At 42.6% G+C, this 18957-nt stretch overlaps 1 protein-coding gene and 1 long non-coding RNA gene across 2 annotated transcripts; one reads left to right on the forward strand and one right to left on the reverse strand.

The window, feature by feature from the left end:
- Window positions 1-50: 50 nt before the first annotated feature.
- LOC119140321 lies at window positions 51-9682 on the forward strand. The gene is made up of 3 exons (XR_005101588.1): window positions 51-148; window positions 775-906; window positions 9273-9682. It is a non-coding gene; the product is annotated as an uncharacterized LOC119140321 (long non-coding RNA).
- Window positions 6335-15759, reverse strand: POLB (DNA polymerase beta). Its single transcript, XM_037371550.1, is given in 17 exon segments — window positions 6335-6377; window positions 6380-6436; window positions 7033-7172; window positions 7718-7737; window positions 7739-7783; window positions 9796-9825; window positions 9828-9884; window positions 10621-10691; window positions 11183-11255; window positions 11375-11429; window positions 12318-12369; window positions 12790-12839; window positions 14176-14234; window positions 14697-14771; window positions 15278-15344; window positions 15458-15515; window positions 15586-15759. Coding segments are annotated over 17 exon segments (1005 nt in total). The 5' UTR covers window positions 15647-15759; the 3' UTR covers window positions 6335-6342.
- Window positions 15760-18957: the final 3198 nt, after the last annotated feature.

An 18957-nucleotide genomic window follows, 5' to 3' on the forward strand; every position in this document is an offset into this window, starting at 1 on the left:
GCTCCTCGGCGCACCCCGGGGCGCGCCGTAGCGCCTACGGAAGGCCCCTCAGCGCCAGGCTCGCCCGCCGGCTCAAGCAACGGCGGCGGAGCGGCCGGAGTAGGTTCCGGGATCGGCGGGCAGCAGCAAGCTGTAACATCCGCTCGAGGTACGCGTCGAGGAGGGGGGAAAGAGCGCTCCCCGCGCCCTGCGCCCGCGGACCTGCAGGGCAGCTGCACGCAGCCCGTCACGGAGGGCGCAAGACCCCCGGCCAGTGCTACAGCTCTTCTCCAACGCTTCAGCAACGTCAGCAGCTCCCGCTCCTTGCCATCCCTGTTTTGAACCGGTGCTCTGTTAGCAAGAGCCACTGTAGCCCTAAGGCTATGGAAAGAGGTGGCACGGCCCACCTTGATGTAAGGCCTCGCACCTGGGACAAGAGCAGACACCAGAAGAACAGTGTGCAGCCACGATCCCTGACAAACCCCAAATGCTCGTCTGCATACACATGAGGCTACAAATGCACATACAGTAGTACAGTGCATACCCATTTACACAGATTCTCTAGGATAGGCACAAGGTTCACAGCTATTTCCTTCTGTGATTACCAGGTATCTTGCAGTCGACATTGGCAGGAAGGAAAGAACTGTAACACAATGCAGCCCAGATTCAGGGCTAGTTAGTTAACTAGGGGTGTGGGGGGGGAACGACGACCAAGAGATTAGAAATAGACACATTTCTATAGCTTGACAAACAAGCAAGGAAGCACTCTGAACAAGCCATTTCTCTTCCACTTAGAACTCATTGCTGCGGAGGGAGACTGCAAGGCCAGCAAATTCTGCCTCAAGTCACACAAAGTAATTTTCTGGGCTACCTGCTGAGGATGATGAAGAATGCATCAGTGTATGCCTAGGAAACATCTGTAAACATGTTAGGCTTATGTTACTGCTTTTTGATGCTCCTAAAATTACAGCTAAAAAAAAAAACCCTAGCCAAACAGGATTATACATTCATGATGGAATTCTTACTTTATTTATTCCCACTGATTACTGAAGAAAATACTGAATACATCACCTATATATATATTTAATATGAGGCATCAGAAGACTTCACATAGTACCAAGTTAACTTCTTGTCACCTTACATACCACTGCATGCATTAGGGTAGGGGCACATTCCCAGAAAATAATTAAACTCCCAGTATGAAAACCAGAAGAAAATAAATGGATAAGCAAGGATACGAACTATCTCCATGACCAAGACTGATCAACACTAATTATATAAGAACAAGTAAAAATGTAGTTCTATAGGCTTAAGTCCGATAAAATAAGAAACAGGATTACATCTGTCTTTGTTATGATTCGTCACACTAAGTAGTCTGATGATACAAACTCCACTCTACTCCATAAAGTCAGAGGACCTAATAATTAACACATCAAGAAGAGTGCTATATAATTAGCAATAGTCAATTTGATTATGTATAAAATAGTCTTGCCTTTTCAAGCTTGCTATTCTGCAATACATTTGCTTTATACACCTACAAAGTATTCAAATACAGTAGCAGCAATATGTTCCATGCTGATGCTCTACAATACAGTTAGCAGTTCACTACTTAAAACCAGTTAAGTTTATGTTACCAACAGAATCCCTGTCCCAGATACAACTAGTAATACAATCTTGATTGGACCTCCTCTCATGTCCAAAATAGTCGCTACCTTTCACAATGACTTAAGAGGAACTATAGAATCAGAGCTGACAGGTTTGCATATAAAAAAAGGCAGATTGACTCTATAGGAGTGGTAGAAGTGCATCAGTTAACCAGACCAGTCTTCTGGGTAATGGCAAGTTGAACAACATGCAGGACACTGCAACCAGTAGTACTACAATGTATCTAGGAACAAAGAACACAGGTCATGTGCAATAGGAGAACGGTCAGATTACTTTTAAAAACTTTCAATATGACCATATGCTAAAGACACAGAAACAGCCTAGCATGAGCTTCAGCACTGCACCAGGACATTAACACAGAGATAAGGAGATACAGACTGTAGTTGAAAATGGTATTTTTTAAGAGTACTTCAGGGCACAGCCAGTTTTCTCATTCTGGTGTCTCCACATACAGGGGATACAAAGAACTAGAAACAGAGCAGAAGAAGGATCTAGCAGACCAATACACAGTTCTGAGCAGGCAAATACCTACATCAGTTCAAAATTCTCTCAAGCAGGAGGTTGGTTAACCAAGAAGTGCAGTCTGTCTTCAGAAGCAGGATTGTTGCTGCTAGATTAAACTGCTGTCTGTTAAAAGTCTACGTTGGGCAATTTAATCTATTATTTAAATTGGGCGGTTTTTTTTTTTTTAAAAAAAACCACCAAACCAACAAATTGCTAAAAAACAGACTTCACTTACTCTTCTTCACCTGACTTTTTTGAATCAAGGCTTAATGTAAAAAAAATTACTTTTCTGTAAAAAAAAAAAATAGGATCTGTGACCTTTCTGTCTTTAAAAATGTATGCAGGAATAAATCTCTGAATGTTTAAAAATATCAGGAGAAAAAGAAGGAGAGGTTGACTTTTCTCTCAAGGTACCAGGACAAACGCACCATAAGTTTAAGTATCCACACTATTCAGAGACTGTACAGTTACATTAGAATTCTCATCCCCTTTCTCTACTCTAGGGAAACTCAGTGCCATTTCTCCTCTTCCTTTCACAGCACATCTGAAAATATGACTCTTTGCTCTCAGCTGCCTCCTCTGACCCTGAATTAGTATCAGAGGTACCACCCACAATGCTTTTCTGTACTGGGGTTTCCTTTACTTTGTAAATAAAAGCAAGGTCCATCCTGGCAGAAGCCTATGTCTACAAACAGCCAGCACACTGGATCACATGCATGACAACATTCTTTTGTTTTAGACTCAAGTCACAAAAGATGGGATTAACCGCACAATCCTTACAACAGTAATTGAGTTAATGGTGCACAGCAGTGTTCTTAGATGAAAAGAAATGCAACACTTCCTGTTGTTGCTCTTTGGGCAACACAAAGTTCTTGAGAGCTCCTGACAATTATGAACAGTTGTCTGCATTGCTGTCACTCATAAAGCAATTACACTAAGAGCTAGGTGCATAAAGAAAAAAAGGCAAGCACTCATGCACCTGCTTACCCAGCTGGAGAAAGGATACTTCAAGGAGTTCTCCAGAATATGCAATTGTAGTCTAACCAAAGACACAGAGGCAATTGTAAGAACAATCTCTTATACAGGCACACATCCTTGTGGCTTTAAAAGCCACAATAGCAGTTCTTGCAGCCAGTTTCAGCTGGACAACTTTATAGGGAAGACATTAGCAGATACATTACTCAGTAAAATAACAGCACATCACTTTTAAAACAGCAAACTCAGCAGCAGAGCTAGTGCAGAGGAGGCAGAAAATTAATCTTTTTACGTACATCAGAATTGCATGTTTATAGTATCTCTGCATACCTCACCAAACCTGTAATAGATGCTAGCCCATAAATAAGATGAGTTTCTGGGAAAGAGAAACATCCCCTAAGGAGAACACCAGTTTGTTTGGAGCTGGCAAGGGAGGGTTCTTGTCTAAAAGAAAACACACTTCAGCATGCATGACTCTGTAACATTGTGTTCCTTATATGGAAAACAGAAACATCAGGATTTGCTCTGGATCTCTTAAATAGGACATTTGGGGTTGAATAAAAGGAGAAAGCCAGAGTGAGGCTGGGGAAGAACGCCACTCATCCACCGCAGGGGCACATTGAACATTGATTTGTTACAAGGAAAGCAGCTAGGGGGAATCTGTGGACAAGATATATGGCTGTAGAAAGGACAGAAGGGCAGATCACATGCTGCTTATCACAGTCAAGAGGGAGAAAGATGCCTTTGCACCTCAGGCTGTGCTTCTGGGCTTTACTGTGCACATCATTTCCAGACCGAATCTGCAAGCCAGTTAGTTCTCAGCAACATTGTTCAACATCCAGAATTTTTTCAGCACTGTGACCATGGCTTCAGTTCGTCTTGTCAAACGGTCATCAGTAGAACAGCACAATGACCACACCCGAGCACCTGCCAAAAGACTAAGAGAGATTAGTAACACAAAGCAGTATAAAGGGATGTGCATTTTAATTTAGAGTTAATTTGTGCACTGTGCCACAAACACTGTGCCACTCTCCTCTTCCACACGCGAACAGCAGCAACTAAAGAAACATCAGCCTGCAACACATAAGCACCTAAACCCCTTGTATTTATTTCAGTCCATAACCCTGAGTGATAAGCCATAGTGCGTCCAATAGGTTGGGCCAAGGCTAAAAGATTCCCCTTCCTCCTCCCTAGGCAAGTTAAGATTAGTTTCTTTAAAAAAATCAAGAGAGTATTTTAAAACCTATATGCCTCAAACATTTCCAGTTGGCGTCAACATGATCTGTAATGTTTACTAATGCTGCAAAGAAAGCAACTGGCCCAACAGATTTCAGGTTCTCCGTCAATGGAGGTTTTTGACAGCAGCCAACAGAGACATGAATAAAGGTTTAAAAATTCCACTTCAGTACCAGAAAGGGTCCTCTAAAGACATGTACGCGATTTCCTTCTCCCATTTGCTCCAGTTATTGCAGAGCTTGAATACAACATCCTTGTCTGATATCAAACTTGAAGTCCTACAGAAAATTATGATGTCTGGCTTGTGTCCCATGTTCTTTCTTGTACAGCCACCTAAAAGTGTAGTATTTCAATAGCACCAGCCATAATGCTTTGCATTCTGTAACTGTGTACCAAGGTGCAAATTTCGCAGTGGAATGTAAGACATTTCTGCTTTCATGTTCCTTGCTAGTCTAGGTGTTCCAATGACACATTTTGCAATCAAAAAATATTGGAGCAGGGTAGCTGTGAAGCTGAGTACATGGGCAGTCTTTTCTGGCCTGATTTTGTACGGTCCATTTGCCGACTAGTGGGGGAGTCACAAATACATTGTTGTTGTGTAACCAACCATTAGGAAGTTTTTTATGTATACTTTCATCTATTCAGTGGGGGTGGGAAATAGACTTTTAGGTGCTTTTTTTATCACCTCCACCCCCTGTGAAAATTACATTTGAAAAGAGACAAATAACAAAGTCTGAGATCTAACTGCTGTAGAATAATCTTATCATAATTATGGCACTTAAGTGCTGTAGAAATAATGCTCTAATACATGTCTTCTAGCCTCCCAATACATACGAAAAAAGATTGGTCCTCATACGGAAGTTTCAGAACTGTAAGTTTTCCAAATTGTATGATGCCATACTAATTCACTGCCACAGCCAAATCTAATCTATGGTCATTTATAAAGTGCCTACGGCTACACACGATGCTGGAGAATAGATACTCAAGCATTTATGCTGGCAGCTTGTATGAGCAAAACATTCATTTGAGCATTCCAAGATGCTCTACAGACAAGTGACTCAAACTCGGCATTAAAAAAAGATAATTAAAACCCCCATACATATTTCTTAAGAGACAATTTGCAACTACACAAAAGCAACTGTTGTTACTTACAACTCTTTCAACCTCAACAAAGTAAATAGCAAAAAAAAAAAGTTACATTATTTGGGTAAGAACTGCCCAGTTTTTTGATACTAAGCAGTAAGTGATGTTTGCACAGAGTAGGCCTGTGTATACAACATTAAAACATGGGAAGCATCTGACTCTGATCATCCTTTGCAAAAACTACAAGAAACAAGCTAAGGTAGCCCATTCAGTTTGAAATAGTCAAAACTTTTTAATAAAGATCACAGCCCAAGGGCCACTAAGATATTAGAATAAAAACCCAATAGCTTGATCACCACAGATTTATCAATTCAAAGCACATAGCCTTTTATAAAGGGCTAATACTGTTTTGTAAGACTCTCCAGCAACTCCAAAGAACCAGCACCATTTTGGTTGAAAGCAACCATCTTCAAACCAAAGCCACAAGAAACTTAGTAAGATGAAACATCTTGCCTTATGTCAGAACTTTCTGCTCACTGGTGTTAAATAGAAACCTGTGATTTATCATTCGATGTTTTTTTCACTGAATTCCAAAGCAAAAGACAATGTGCATTCCCTAAGCAGTCTGACTGCCACACCATCTTCCCTACAGGTTTTTCTAGTATGGCAGGCCATTCAGTTACACATAGTGTTTTAATCAGCTTTAAGGTGGGGTGCTGCAGGTGGTCAAGATGAGATCTTACAGGATTTACTCTGTACTACACGTCTGTGCTAGTGCCATGGACTTGCTTAAGCATTAGTATATACACTTTTTGCAATAACACCCAAAGAAAGAATATGCACTTTGTAGGTTCACAAGCAGCTATGAAAACATCTCTCTAGGGTTACAAACCTAGGCAGTTATTCACTCCGATCCTTTGGCTCTCGGTACTTCACTGGATGTAGTCAAAGATATCTTTTTCACATTCTACAGGTAGGGCCTCCCCAGCAACTCCTGCAAACAAATTACAGATGCTGTTTCAAAGGTGAAAGGTCTGTACGATCCTGATACCAAATGCATTGCAAAATTAAGACAAAACGCCCTAAGTAAAACAGACTAACAAAAAAAAAAATACCCACCACCCCCCCCAACCTTTCACGGGTTTAGGTACCAATTCTCATTAGTCTTGAAGGAAGTAAGGCAACAAATTAACTATGGGGCCATGTGGTTAGTTACATGTTTTATGTTCAATATTTATATACACACACAGCACCCCTCCAAACCAAAACTAAAGGACATGACATCTTATAGGGAAAAGTGGGGGAAGCCACATATATGCTGTGCACACACAGATCCCCAATGTTTAGGTCAGTAAGACTTTACATAATTAGGTAGCCCAAAGAGGTAACTTCGTGTCACAGCACTGCCTCTGTGTAAGTAGGCTGCCCCTTCCTGCTATAATGGGTGTTCAACACCAGAAAGGACACTGAGAAATTTTATGAACTAGAGTATTTATCAGAAGTGTTTCCAGTACGCGGAGTAACCCATTTAAGAAGATCACACCAAGCATGTAACTAGGAAGAATGCTCCATGCAAAGGCCCAGACTGACCAGTGACACCCAAGCGACGGATTGTGTACTCATTGATTGTGAAGCCCATTTCCAGAGCATGAGTTCTCATGTTCTTATTGAATATATCACTTCCTGTGAAATACAGTACACCACAGTAATACTGATCTTTGGGGATAAGTCTACAATAAAAGTGGAAGAGAAGTACATATTTAGAACAATCACAAAAAGGTTACAAGCCATTTGTAATTCAGCCATTCAGACACTCTTCTAGGTTTACTTCCTATTTACATGCATGCACTCTGCAATATTGCATGTTTGATTTTCCCACAAGCCAATGGAAGAGTGAAATGAACTGCGTATCAAAGAAAGGTTCAACACATCTACCCTGACCCAGATGTTACTGGTGTCCAGACACTACATGGTCATGGTGTTTGCACTCCTGCCAAAAAAGTAATGTCAAAGCAGTAAGATAGAAGGTAGGTCACAATTCTGAAACTGCATACAAAATCATGATTTAAAAATACAGCATTCTTGCTAATAACCTGTTGTAAGACACTGGCAGTTGTACAGTGTCTTCCATACTGCAAAGGGAATCAATCTAGCAAATGCACTGTTCTGAACATGGAAGTAGAGATTTGAATGCAGAACTCTATGTGAATGCCTACTAGGTAGCATACAGCTACAGCAGTTTGTTGGGGGGTGGGGGTTTTTTGTGTGTGTATACCGGATATCAATTCTCCTATGGTGGATAGGCTGTTCCGTCGTCTTTATTTGGCAGCTGACAGACACCCTGTGAGGAAGTAAGGAAAGCAAGAAATTCAAAATTAAAGACTTGAGATGAACCTTTACCTCCCCATCCCTACAGAACCTCTAAACAAGCAGTCAATTTGGAGAGCAAAGTTAAATTCCCACCGAACCAATTATTTTACTAGGAGAGCTGGATGTCATAGCACTGTGAATCACTATTTTATACTGCTAAGGGACTGCAGTTCACGTAGCATATAACTGCTTCTTAAGTTTTTATTACAGCAGGAAGGCTCATAGGACTTCTCATTTCCCATTCCTCTGCCCTAATTATTACCAGGCTCTTCAGTAATGCACAACATCAGCAGGTTAAGGAAAATGCGAATGAAGCTGAAGCTAATAGAAGAAAGTGTTTTACTTGAGAAGCCCTCTGCCACTCTTCAACTGCTTTGTAATCGTCACATAATTGACATTACCAGCCTTTTCGTTCCACTCCCCTCCCCCAGTATACGATCACTTTAAAACGACAATGCAGTAGGGTGAGGGACAATGAACCATAATGAATGACGACAAGTATCTAATTACTGAACAGTTTTCACCCATTGCAGCTTCATGCTGAGAATTCTAGTCTTTCTTGGTTTTGAAAACTTTGATGTTGCTTATGCTTTTAAAAGTTATGTCTCTGTCTCCTTACTTGAGACTTGCTTTTCTCAGATTCCCCAGCTACAGTTTGTACTTCCCTTTTTACAACATTCCTTGGCTTCCACTTTGAAGAGCTATTTCACAACTATTTAAGACGTGACAGGATCACACAGAGCAAACGGTCAAACTATAGCGAGCTTGTTGGAACTGGGAATGGCAAACAGGGAATGGCAGAGTGCCTCTGCTTTTGGCAGACAGATGTACATTTAACTTAAGCCCATATGGTATTAAACCATGTGGCAAGAAAGAGAGCGCCTTTCACTTATTCCTCCTAAAGATCAAGCCAAACAAAAAGCCATCGAGTTTTATTCCCTCTCAGAATGCAACACAAACTAAACTGAAGACAAATCCTCAGAGTTCTCTCAGCTCTTAATTTTAAGCAAAACTAAACCATCAATCATAAAATAAAATAATCAAGTGCTCCAGCAGCCCCTTTCATCTTGGGAAAGGCAAATGTCTTTAAATTAGTATTATAACGTGAAGTATTTATGCCTTTCAAAAAACTAGCTGAATATAATGGTATCTTGATTACAAATGTGTATGGACCTTTAGTGAACCCGCCTGCAGGACCACTCCTCTGAGCTTCCACGGAATTCCATAAAGCCAGTATGAGTGACTATCGAACTAAGCAGCCTTCATAGCCCGCTAAGTATTGCTTACGGTTCTACGTGTCTGTTAGAGTTGACTTTTAACTGGCCTGTAAGATCAAGATATCCAGGGCCTGTAAAGAAAAACTAAGCAAAGCAAGGTAACACCCAGTCCACATATTTAAGAAAAAAAGTTTTGCTGTGACCTCAAAAAATGAATGTTCTTTAATTCATTACTTTCTCTAGGCATCCCCACATATCCCCTATTGTAGCCTGAGTTGGCATCTTATCCATGAAATCTGCTCTGCAACAACATTGACAAAAAAGGAGACAAAGGTATGTTACATATATTAGAAAATACATGGTAACATAAGGCCTGAGATCAAAGATAGTGTTTCCAAGATCCTGAGGGCAGAGTACAAGAGCAGTCACTGGGTGCAACTAAGAAGTAGGTTGTATTAAGGTTCTGGGGGAAACATCAAGCAAAACAGAGACAAAGACTGGCATTGCGTGATGAAGGTTATATCAGTGGGTTCAGTACTACATAAATACCTGTAGATTTTTCTAATACTGAAATCTTAGCACAAGAGATTCACAGAGTTAACTGCAGAAAGCTTTTATGGGGGGAAGGGGAGGGGTTTAAATTTTTTTTTTTTTTTTTAAAAATCACAGCTCCAGCAGTCCCAACAATCTACCTCATATACAACAGTAGCGGGGGATTACCTTCCTGACAGAAGCTAAACACACCTGACCACCAAAAAAGCCTTACCATGAATTTGGTGTCACCTTTAGGACAGGCATATCTGTGCCAAAGTGGACTTTTTCCAGTTGTTCTACAACTTGACGCAGAAGTTTTGACTAGAACAGTGACAACACAAAGAGGAGATTATTTTACAAATAACAAGAATATCTTATCCATTTACCAGACAATGGCCCACATAAGTACAGGACATTGCTACAATTATAGGTATTACCATACAAAAAACTTGACTGAGTGGAAAAAAAAAAATAACGCCAAGGGAAAAGCATAATAAATTACAGCTGTGCAATTTAAAAAACCCCAAAACTTTCCAAAATCCCCTATCAGATTTTTTTTTCATCGTAAGTGACAAAACTCTTTTTTTTGGCTTGAGTTTTCAAATTTTAAACAATTTACCTGTAGAAGACACAAGAAACACAAACTGTCATTAAGGCTTCTCCAGAGTTAGTCCCAAAAGATTACAAGGGCAGCAGGACATTTGTTTCTTGTCCAAAAGATTATGGCTATGTAAAGGGATACTTACTCTACCTTTAATCCCTGCTTTATCCAGTAAGCTGTTACAGTTCTACATTGTAAAAGTGCGTGAATTTGAGGGGGTGGGGAAGAAGAGGGACAGAAGGTTAAGAGTAAACCTCTGTAATAGTTCTGCAAGAGGAACACAACATAATACATGGACCTGAGAAGTGATCATAACTCCTCAAAATAAAATTTACTATTACAGTAACAAGAAGATGAACGAAGTTGCATTACAAGTTTGAGACTACGTTATCTTCTGAATTTAAAACACTGTGGAACCAATGCACAGTACTGACCCACAGCAGCACAGAAACACACCTGTTTAGATGATTCAGATGTGAAACTTGGATGGGTTAGCAGAACATCCATATCGCCACTTGATTCTGCACCTAGGCAAGTAAGAAGCAAAGAAAAAACCCTCTGCGTATGACAAAGTATACTAACATTAGTCAACATCCATCCATCCTCCTGCAATAAACATGGTTTCCTGGTAGAAAATAGTCAATCATGATTCAAGATATTTGCGAGAAAACAATCTTAAAGAAAATCTTGTTCTTTCATCAAAAAGTTCGTATCTTTGCATATCTCAGAAGACACCAAAGAATTTCTTCCTGTACTTCTGCAGCAGTGAAGCACAAATATGTTAATGTATTGTTAATGTAAAAACAAAGCAATCAATTCACATGTTACAATATACAGCTCTTTACGGGGGCTGGGTGGAGAAGCAAGGATTTATACAGGTGTTTTGCTACTGAACTAACCAGTCAAGACAATAACAGGAAAGAGCCCAGTTCCAGCACAGACTTTCCCTCTGGAAGAACAGATACAGTAATAAGTCTTGCTTACTAGCCCAAAGTAAACATAAGATCAGAGTACCAACCTCGTCTAAAACTGCCACAGACTGTAGCAATATAGTTTGGGTCCAGCTTGCTGACCTCTTTCAGCACAATTTCCTATAGGAAAAAAAAAAAAAAAAAAAAAAAAAAAAAAAAAAAAAAAGAGATGTGTGTTCAGAAATGTCAGTCATTCATTGTCCACCAGTGGCTCACATCTTCAATAAAGACATTCTTACCTGCATTTGCAGCATTTCTTCCCTTGGGATTCTTTTCTCAAAATCTTCAAAGTACCTGCATATATAAGAATAAGAGTGTCTGTAAGAGTGATAAGGGTAGCATCTTAACATTTTTGTCAAGAGGAAAGAATACAACTTTCTGATGTGACAGTAATGAAGAATCTCCCCACCCTCACCAAGCATCTTAGAAAACATCTTGCCAAGCGATAGAAAAAAACCTCACAACTGCAAGTTTGACAATGCTCAGAAGATGGTTTCGTTGCAAATTATTTCCACCATATATGAAGAGCTGCTATGAGGTGGAAGTAATGTTACAATATAACCAATTGGTTTATATTTGCACAGCCCTCTGAAAATACAAAAGGTTCCTGACAAAACTCAATCCACCAGCAAGCAGGAACGTTCACCCATGGTCAGAGGTGATCTTTGTGGGAAAGAGCTAAACAGAAGCTCCTCACAAGGCAAATACAGCTCCTGATACCTTTGCATGCAGCTGTAAAAACCAGACTGCCAGAATGCTGCTTAACTGTGGAGAAAAAGAGGCCAGGTGAAACAATGACACCCAACCAGCAGGCACATTTTTCACCCCTCCAGTACCAGAACCACTGACAGCAGGTACTGGCAGCCATAACGCTGCTTCAGAGCCACATGTTCCCCAACACCCATTACTAAACCATCCCAATTCCAAACTCTGCAGACAGGGCTTTTGGATGAGACTCCTCCACCCCTCACCGCCCCTTTCTTCCATTTCTCTATTTCTTTCTGGATGGAGACCAAGCCTACTGCATTTTAACCCCAATGAAACAGATGTTCTGAATAGCTGCTGAAAAGTATGAAAAGCACACAGCGAGAACAGAACCTTACTTGGCCCATGTAACCTTACATTACATCCTGGTGTCTGAGTCATTAGAAAAGCCAAGCACTTGCACCAAAGAAAGCTTACTTCAACCCAATACGCTGGTGATGGGTTAACTTGTGCTCATTTTTTCTTAGATCTACAAGAATTAAGAAAAAAACAGAAAAAAGTTACTTGAGGACTAGAAATCTTACAGTAAGTTTCCACCGATGCAAAGGTGATACATGCTAAAAATACGTAACAAGAAAACAGCAACCTCCAACACAAAGGAACAGATTTTAAATGGACTACTGAACAGCTGATAGGATGAGTACAAATGCATAGAGCACTTCCCGATAAAGATTTCAGTAGACCATTCACCTCAAAGCCAAAATCCTTGTTATTTTCCATGTAACCTGTAAGTACTTTACATTGGATGTGCATGTAATGTCTTCAGCATCTCACACACTTTCCTCAAAGCCTAGGGCATATCTGCTGTCGCAATACCACCGTGGTACAGGAAGCTTAACAGAAAAAAAACATTATTGGATGCGAGCTGAGGACCCAAAGTTACACTTACCTTCTAAAGTCTTAATTCCTTCCTCAACAAACTTCCTAGCAGCAGCAGGACTGCAAGAAGAGAAAGCAATCTGCCTTCAGGAGCAGTAAAAGGACATTAGAATTCACTGTAACTGCCTAGATTCTTCAAGGCCAAGAGTGAAGTTGCTTCTGATGCTTACCCTCTTTTCAGCATGTGCATTTTCGGTTTGTACTTTCAGTTAGCAGAGATGGCTATCCACAGCTTGGCTTACATATTTTTTAGCACTGATATAACTATACAGTGACGTACAATTTTAAAAAATAAAAATCTCACCAAATAATATTGTTTTAGGAAATAATCCTGAATGCATGCCAAGAACTACTTTAACCACAGTCTCTGAACCAGCTTAAGGCAACAGGAGCAGAGAAGTGTCTTTAGACTAGCACTTCAAACACTGAAGTGAATGGCTGAACCTTTTTCCCCTTTAAGGGTTTGTCATTAGATTAATCTGCATGTCTCTGTAGGGAAAGAACATTTCAGCTGAGACAGACATTCAGGTAATGTTATACCCAAATACCTATCCAATATCTGAAAACACCAAAGTACCATCAGCCTGGAAGCATAGCCCCTGCATGAGGAACTATTCTCCAGCTACTCTGAAATCTTATGGTTACAGCTCTACCACCCTCAAAGACTTTAAATCCACTTCCTCAATAAAACTATTACAGTAAAATGGTCAGATCCTGACCTGCCATTTACTTCCTTTCTTACCCTTCCTTGTGTCTCTTGCCAGGTTCCAGACCAGGAAAGGCAACTTCCACTGTCCTGAGACAGGATAGCATGCAAGCTGCTTTCTGCATCCCATCCCAATTTCTCAAATCCCAGTGTATCCTCAAACTTAGAATGCATTTTCCCTCAGAATTACTTGAGAACAATCCCATTCCCTACCCTGAACCACAAGAATTTCAAACACTGCTCAACAGCCCTGATAGCTTGTTGTTTGTTTGTTTTGTTGCCCATTTCAGGGCTCTAGTTCTCCTTTTACAAACACATGACAGAGCACTGTTGTCCCTGGGGCCAACTTCCCACCAGAAGTCCCAAAGGGACTTCTCACTTCCACTCTTTTCAGCCTCTTATGGTTCCATTCTTGACCAGCTCCTCTCTCCTTCCCCCCTCAGCTTGCACACAGGAATTTTCCACTTCCACTCCTTTACCGCAAAGTCCGTAACTGACAATTCTATACCCTTTCTTCTCTTCACAACTATAGTGTCTCAGTGTAGGCACTATAGCATCAGCTCAATCTCATTCCCTTCATTATTTGCAATCACCCAAATTATTTTCAAAACTCCACCAGGAGAAGGAAAAAATATCTAACACGCCCCCCGCCCCCCCCCCCCCCCCAAAAAAAATCCCAAAAAACTTTACCCAATGCCAGTAACTCGTGTCAGGAGACTGATAGATGCACTTGTATCATCTTGTCGAATCTGCAAAATTCAAAACCAAGCCCTTCTTAACTCCACTTGCAATGAATAGAAACAATGAGACGATAAAACAGTTCAGTCAGACTGCACTGGAGGCTCGTTATGAATCAATGCAGTACCAAGGGTAGTACTGTGTATCACAATAACGCCATATATACCAAGCCTGAAAATTCCCTAATTGCCCACGCTAAGGCGAAGAACGTGTTTACACCACAAAACTCCACAGCCCTCCAAGAGTCAGAATTCCACTTCTAACAAGACATTCACATGCTGATTACGTAACTTAAATATTTTCAGCTGAGCTTCTTGTTTCTACTCACCACAGATTCCACATCCACTCTTCCTAAGCTTGACATGAGTCTCTCCAAGGTCGACAACAAAAATTGCACAAAACAAGCAGGCTACTTTGCAAGTTACAAAGAAAAGCAAGTATTGAGAAATAGAGTGGAAGGGAAAGAAACACACCTTTTCCAGTTTGCGTAGTTTTCCAGTGGATAAAAACTCATCTATCTTCTCAGCTATTTTAGCACCTACTCCATCCTAAGTATCGAACGGGGTGGGAAGATAAGTTCAAGATTGCTTAAAGACATTACATCTGGAAAAAAAGGAAAGCTCCCCAGAATTTAGCATCCAGAAAGAATTATGAGGCCACTGAGACCATGATAAAATACTGGACCATAAGGAAACACAAGAATTCAAGGCTACAATGCAAGCAGCATAAACACTGTAATTCAAGGGCTATATTAAAAGTTCCCCCAAAGCAGCAATTTTGAACAAGGCCTTGGTTATTACTGCTCAAGTTCTCCAAATTTAGCGAAGCTGTAACAAGGCAAAGGGAAAACCTGCCACAGCAGAATCCTTTTACACGCAGACTGGGCTGGAGCCCCCAGTTCCAGCTACAAAGACTCACGGCAACCAGACCGCATCCCCACCACGGCTACCGGGAGGAGGAACCGGCGCCCGCAGAGCCGCCCCCCCGCCCCCCAGAAGCCGCCGGCCCCGAGCCCCGCCGCTGCCTCGCGAGCCTCCTGGCCGCCAGCACCTACCAGCTTCTTGGCCTCAGCCCCACTCCGTATCTTGCTGGGGTACCGGGAGATGACCGAGGCTGCCTTCCTGCGGAACAGTGCGGGTGAGCGCCCGAGCGCGGGCGGCGCCGCTGGCCCGGCTGGCGCGGCGGCGGGCTGGGCCCCGAGCCGAGGGCGCCGGCGGGGAGGCGGAAACGGTACCTGTATGCGTTGTACTTGTGAACGGCCCGGTTCACGTTGCGCTCGTAATTGGCCAGTTCTACGGGAAGAGCCACAGTGAGAGCGGGCGGGCGGGCGGCCCCGGCGGCCCGCCCGCCGCGCACACCTACCGGTGAGGAAGTCGGTGATGCCCTCGTTGGGGCTCTCCCGGGGAGCCTTCCGCTTGCTCATGGCCGGCAGCACCGGCACCGCGCTGCGCTGGAGTCCCAGGACGGAGACGGCGAGGACGCGTTTCCGGTGGTGACGTCACAGAGCGCGACCAACGTCATCACGCGTACGTCGGCGGGGCGGGGCCTGCGGCGGCGCGGCGGCAGGGGCCGGGGTGGGCGGCGGTGCCGTGGGACCGCGGTGGGTGCGCCGAGTACCCCGGTGTAGGGCAGTCGAGAACTGCTGTTGTGATCCCTCCGCCACATCAGTGCGGCCTGCCAGTACGACGTCTCCTCTGCCTGCGCTCGACTTTCCGGCAGGTTGTTGCATCAAAAGGATTTTCCATGAGGGTCTGTTTGATTTATGCCACTTGTGTTGTCCAAGAGGCAGCTTAAGTGACGGAAGAAAACCCCTACAGCCTGCTCACATTCATTAGCTCAATCTCTCCAGTATCCGGAGTTTTTAGAGGCTGTAGTTTTTATCCTGTTTTTGCTAGATGCCTCTTTCTGAGCAGCCTGAGATGACTGAAAACTTGCTGTGCCAAGTTAGGTAGTATGCACAGTTTTCCTAGAAATTAAGTGTAACCCAGTAGAAATTTAGTTTGTTTGTTTTTTTAATAGGAAATTAAAGTACATCCTTTTTTAAGATAATATTGTTACCGCATTTAATGAGCTACTTTCTTACATAGCTTAATAGGACATCTATCTTTTTCTGTCTGTGCCCCAGAAAAATTAAGTTTTGTTGCCTACCTGGTTACATAGCTGACATGATAAATGCAGTTGCAGTAAAAGAGCAGGTATTATTTCCAGCGAGGGTCACTGTCTCTGTTCAGCACTTTGCATGCCTTAAACTGGAGGCAGATGAGCAAAGCCACTGCCGCTCCCCCCAGCCGCCTTTATGCCTCCTGGTGGCTGGCCCTGCCCCTTACCCAGGGGCCGCTGGAACGGTGGTGGCCGGGGCTTGGGGTACGTGAGCCACAGCTTCTCCGGAGGGAGCGCTTTCTGCTCCCGGGCTTCCGTAGTCTGCGCCCTGCCGTTCCTTCAGCCAATTACAGCTTTTGAGCTGTCTGAGTTCTTCAGGACCCCTTGTCCTCAAGGGTACATTTCTTGGGCAGTCTCAGTCACGGTATGGTACAGTTTCCATCTTTTTAAGCTTTCTGGATTCTGAATATTTTCTGGGATTTTGTTAGAATTCTTTTTGACAGGGTCTCTTTTGTTTATTTCTGTAGGTAAAGTCTGTTTTTCAGCCTCCCTTTTTTTTTCTTCTCTGCTCTGTACACTCCTGTCTGTAGGTGTTCACTCCCCAATGGCTCTCTGTAGATGGCTCCCAGTCCCGGTGTTTTAATTCACCGCTCTTTGCCCTGTGGCCCATTGCTGTTTCTGTGTTCTCTGTCCTGCTCCCTGTCCCGAGTCTTTAATCGCTCCCTCTCTACCCTGCAGGCTGTTGCAGTTTTTTCCCAGCATTTCTCCATCGCTCTCTCTCTGGCTCCCTGACCCTCCTTTTTAATTCTTTCCTTGCTGCCGTGTGGCCCGTTGCAGTCTTCCCTTTCTCTGTCTCTTTCTACACAGGCCTGGATCTATATAAATAAAGCAGTCCAAATTTTGCCAAAGCATGTTGGTTGGATTTTCAAGTTTTTGTTTAAAAAAGATAGACAACGAGCAACTCATTTTCATAGGTGCTAAAAGATAGGAATTTCTCCTCTTCCTCACAGGCAATCATGGGGAAAGCCATAATCACATACTGATGTTGACAATAACTGTTCTATGCAGAGTATTTTAGTGGACATAAAAATGGGAAGAAGAAGGAATTAAGTCTACTGGGAGGGAACTAACTGCTGCTGTAGGAAATACAAAAATGTATCACAGAAAAGGTATTGAGAAATTAACTGAGAGGGTGAGCGAGCAGGGTAAGGAAACCCTCAATATAATAAACAACAGTTGTCCCACGTATGCATCCATGAAAATAAGCTGCATCCAAAAATGACCCTACCACACCCACCCCCCCCCCCATCCTAAAACAACTCCCCCAAATCCCCCAAAAGACTAAGGTGTTACCGAAATCTCGGCATGAAGAACTTATCGACACCAATGTGATGCAGATAACAGACACTTCTTTATTGACGGCCAGGTGTGTGAGTGAGTCCTCTCACGATCAATGCACACCAAGCTTCAAAATCATACTCCATATATAGAACTTATTCATACATATTCATTAAGTATTCATGCATAAACATAATATTTCCTGAAAATCATCAACATACTCTCCTCCCATATCTGATTCTGCACAGTAAAGATTAGAAAGATCTAGAAATGGGTATGGGGTACTATTTGGGTAGGTAGTACATGAGTCAGTGGTTGCGATCTCCCCCTGCCAGAATTACCTTTTACTTTCTTGGCAGGTATCTACAGGTTGTTCCAGTCTACTCTCCCCAGTTCCCATTAATTCTACATTTTGATGTCTCAATGCATTCTCCTATGTAAATACTGTATCCAATCATCTTTAATCTTAAGTCTGTTATCTAAGTTCTAATCATTCCTGCTAGGTGATTCTGACCTATTCTTTTGGCCTTGGTACAGGGCTGTACAAAGGATTTCATAGTAACTGTCGGTTGTTGTGCAAATACAAAGCTCCACTCAAATGTTTCTTATAATTTTATATTCCTATTAAAATGACTCTATAAGATAAAATGTGTTTCTAATATAATCAAATGTGGTTGCTAATTCTAACTAATAGCAGATATGTAACACCTGGGCGGGGCTCGGTACCGAGGCGAAGCTGCTGGCCAAGAGCAGCTGCCGCTCGGTGTCACAGCCTCCCAGTCCCGTCCAGCCGGCTGTCACGCAACTCCTTGCGGGAGGGTACCCGCTGCCGGGGTGTGGAGGGGAGGGAGGGAGGCAGGCAGGCAGGCAGGCAGAGGAAAGACCTTGCTCCCTTGTCCCACTTTCCAGCCCTGCCGTGTACTCCGCACCCCTTCACTCTGGTAACACCTCACTTTCCCATCACAGGGAACCGCTATGAACTCAGTAGCTTAAATCATGCAACAGATCATAATGGCTTACTTGTGCAGGGGAAAACCTTGTATGAGCTTTTCCTAAGCCACACATTCCCACCTCTCGCTTTTTCCTACTCCAAAAGTGCACTCCTGCAAAATCTCTTCTATTTAAACAAATATATATTTAAAATTGCTGTTACTAACGCGCTTCCAAATGCAAACAGAGCAAACGCATCCCTATTTCCCACAGCAAACCGGAATGCATCATACGGAAAGGATTTAACAGCTTGAGCCACGTGAGTGCTTTTGCATACGGAGGCAATAAGTATTAATGCCCGGGCTG

Source organism: Falco rusticolus, chromosome 20 (genome assembly GCF_015220075.1).
Source record: "Falco rusticolus isolate bFalRus1 chromosome 20, bFalRus1.pri, whole genome shotgun sequence".
NCBI lineage: Eukaryota > Metazoa > Chordata > Aves > Falconiformes > Falconidae > Falco > Falco rusticolus.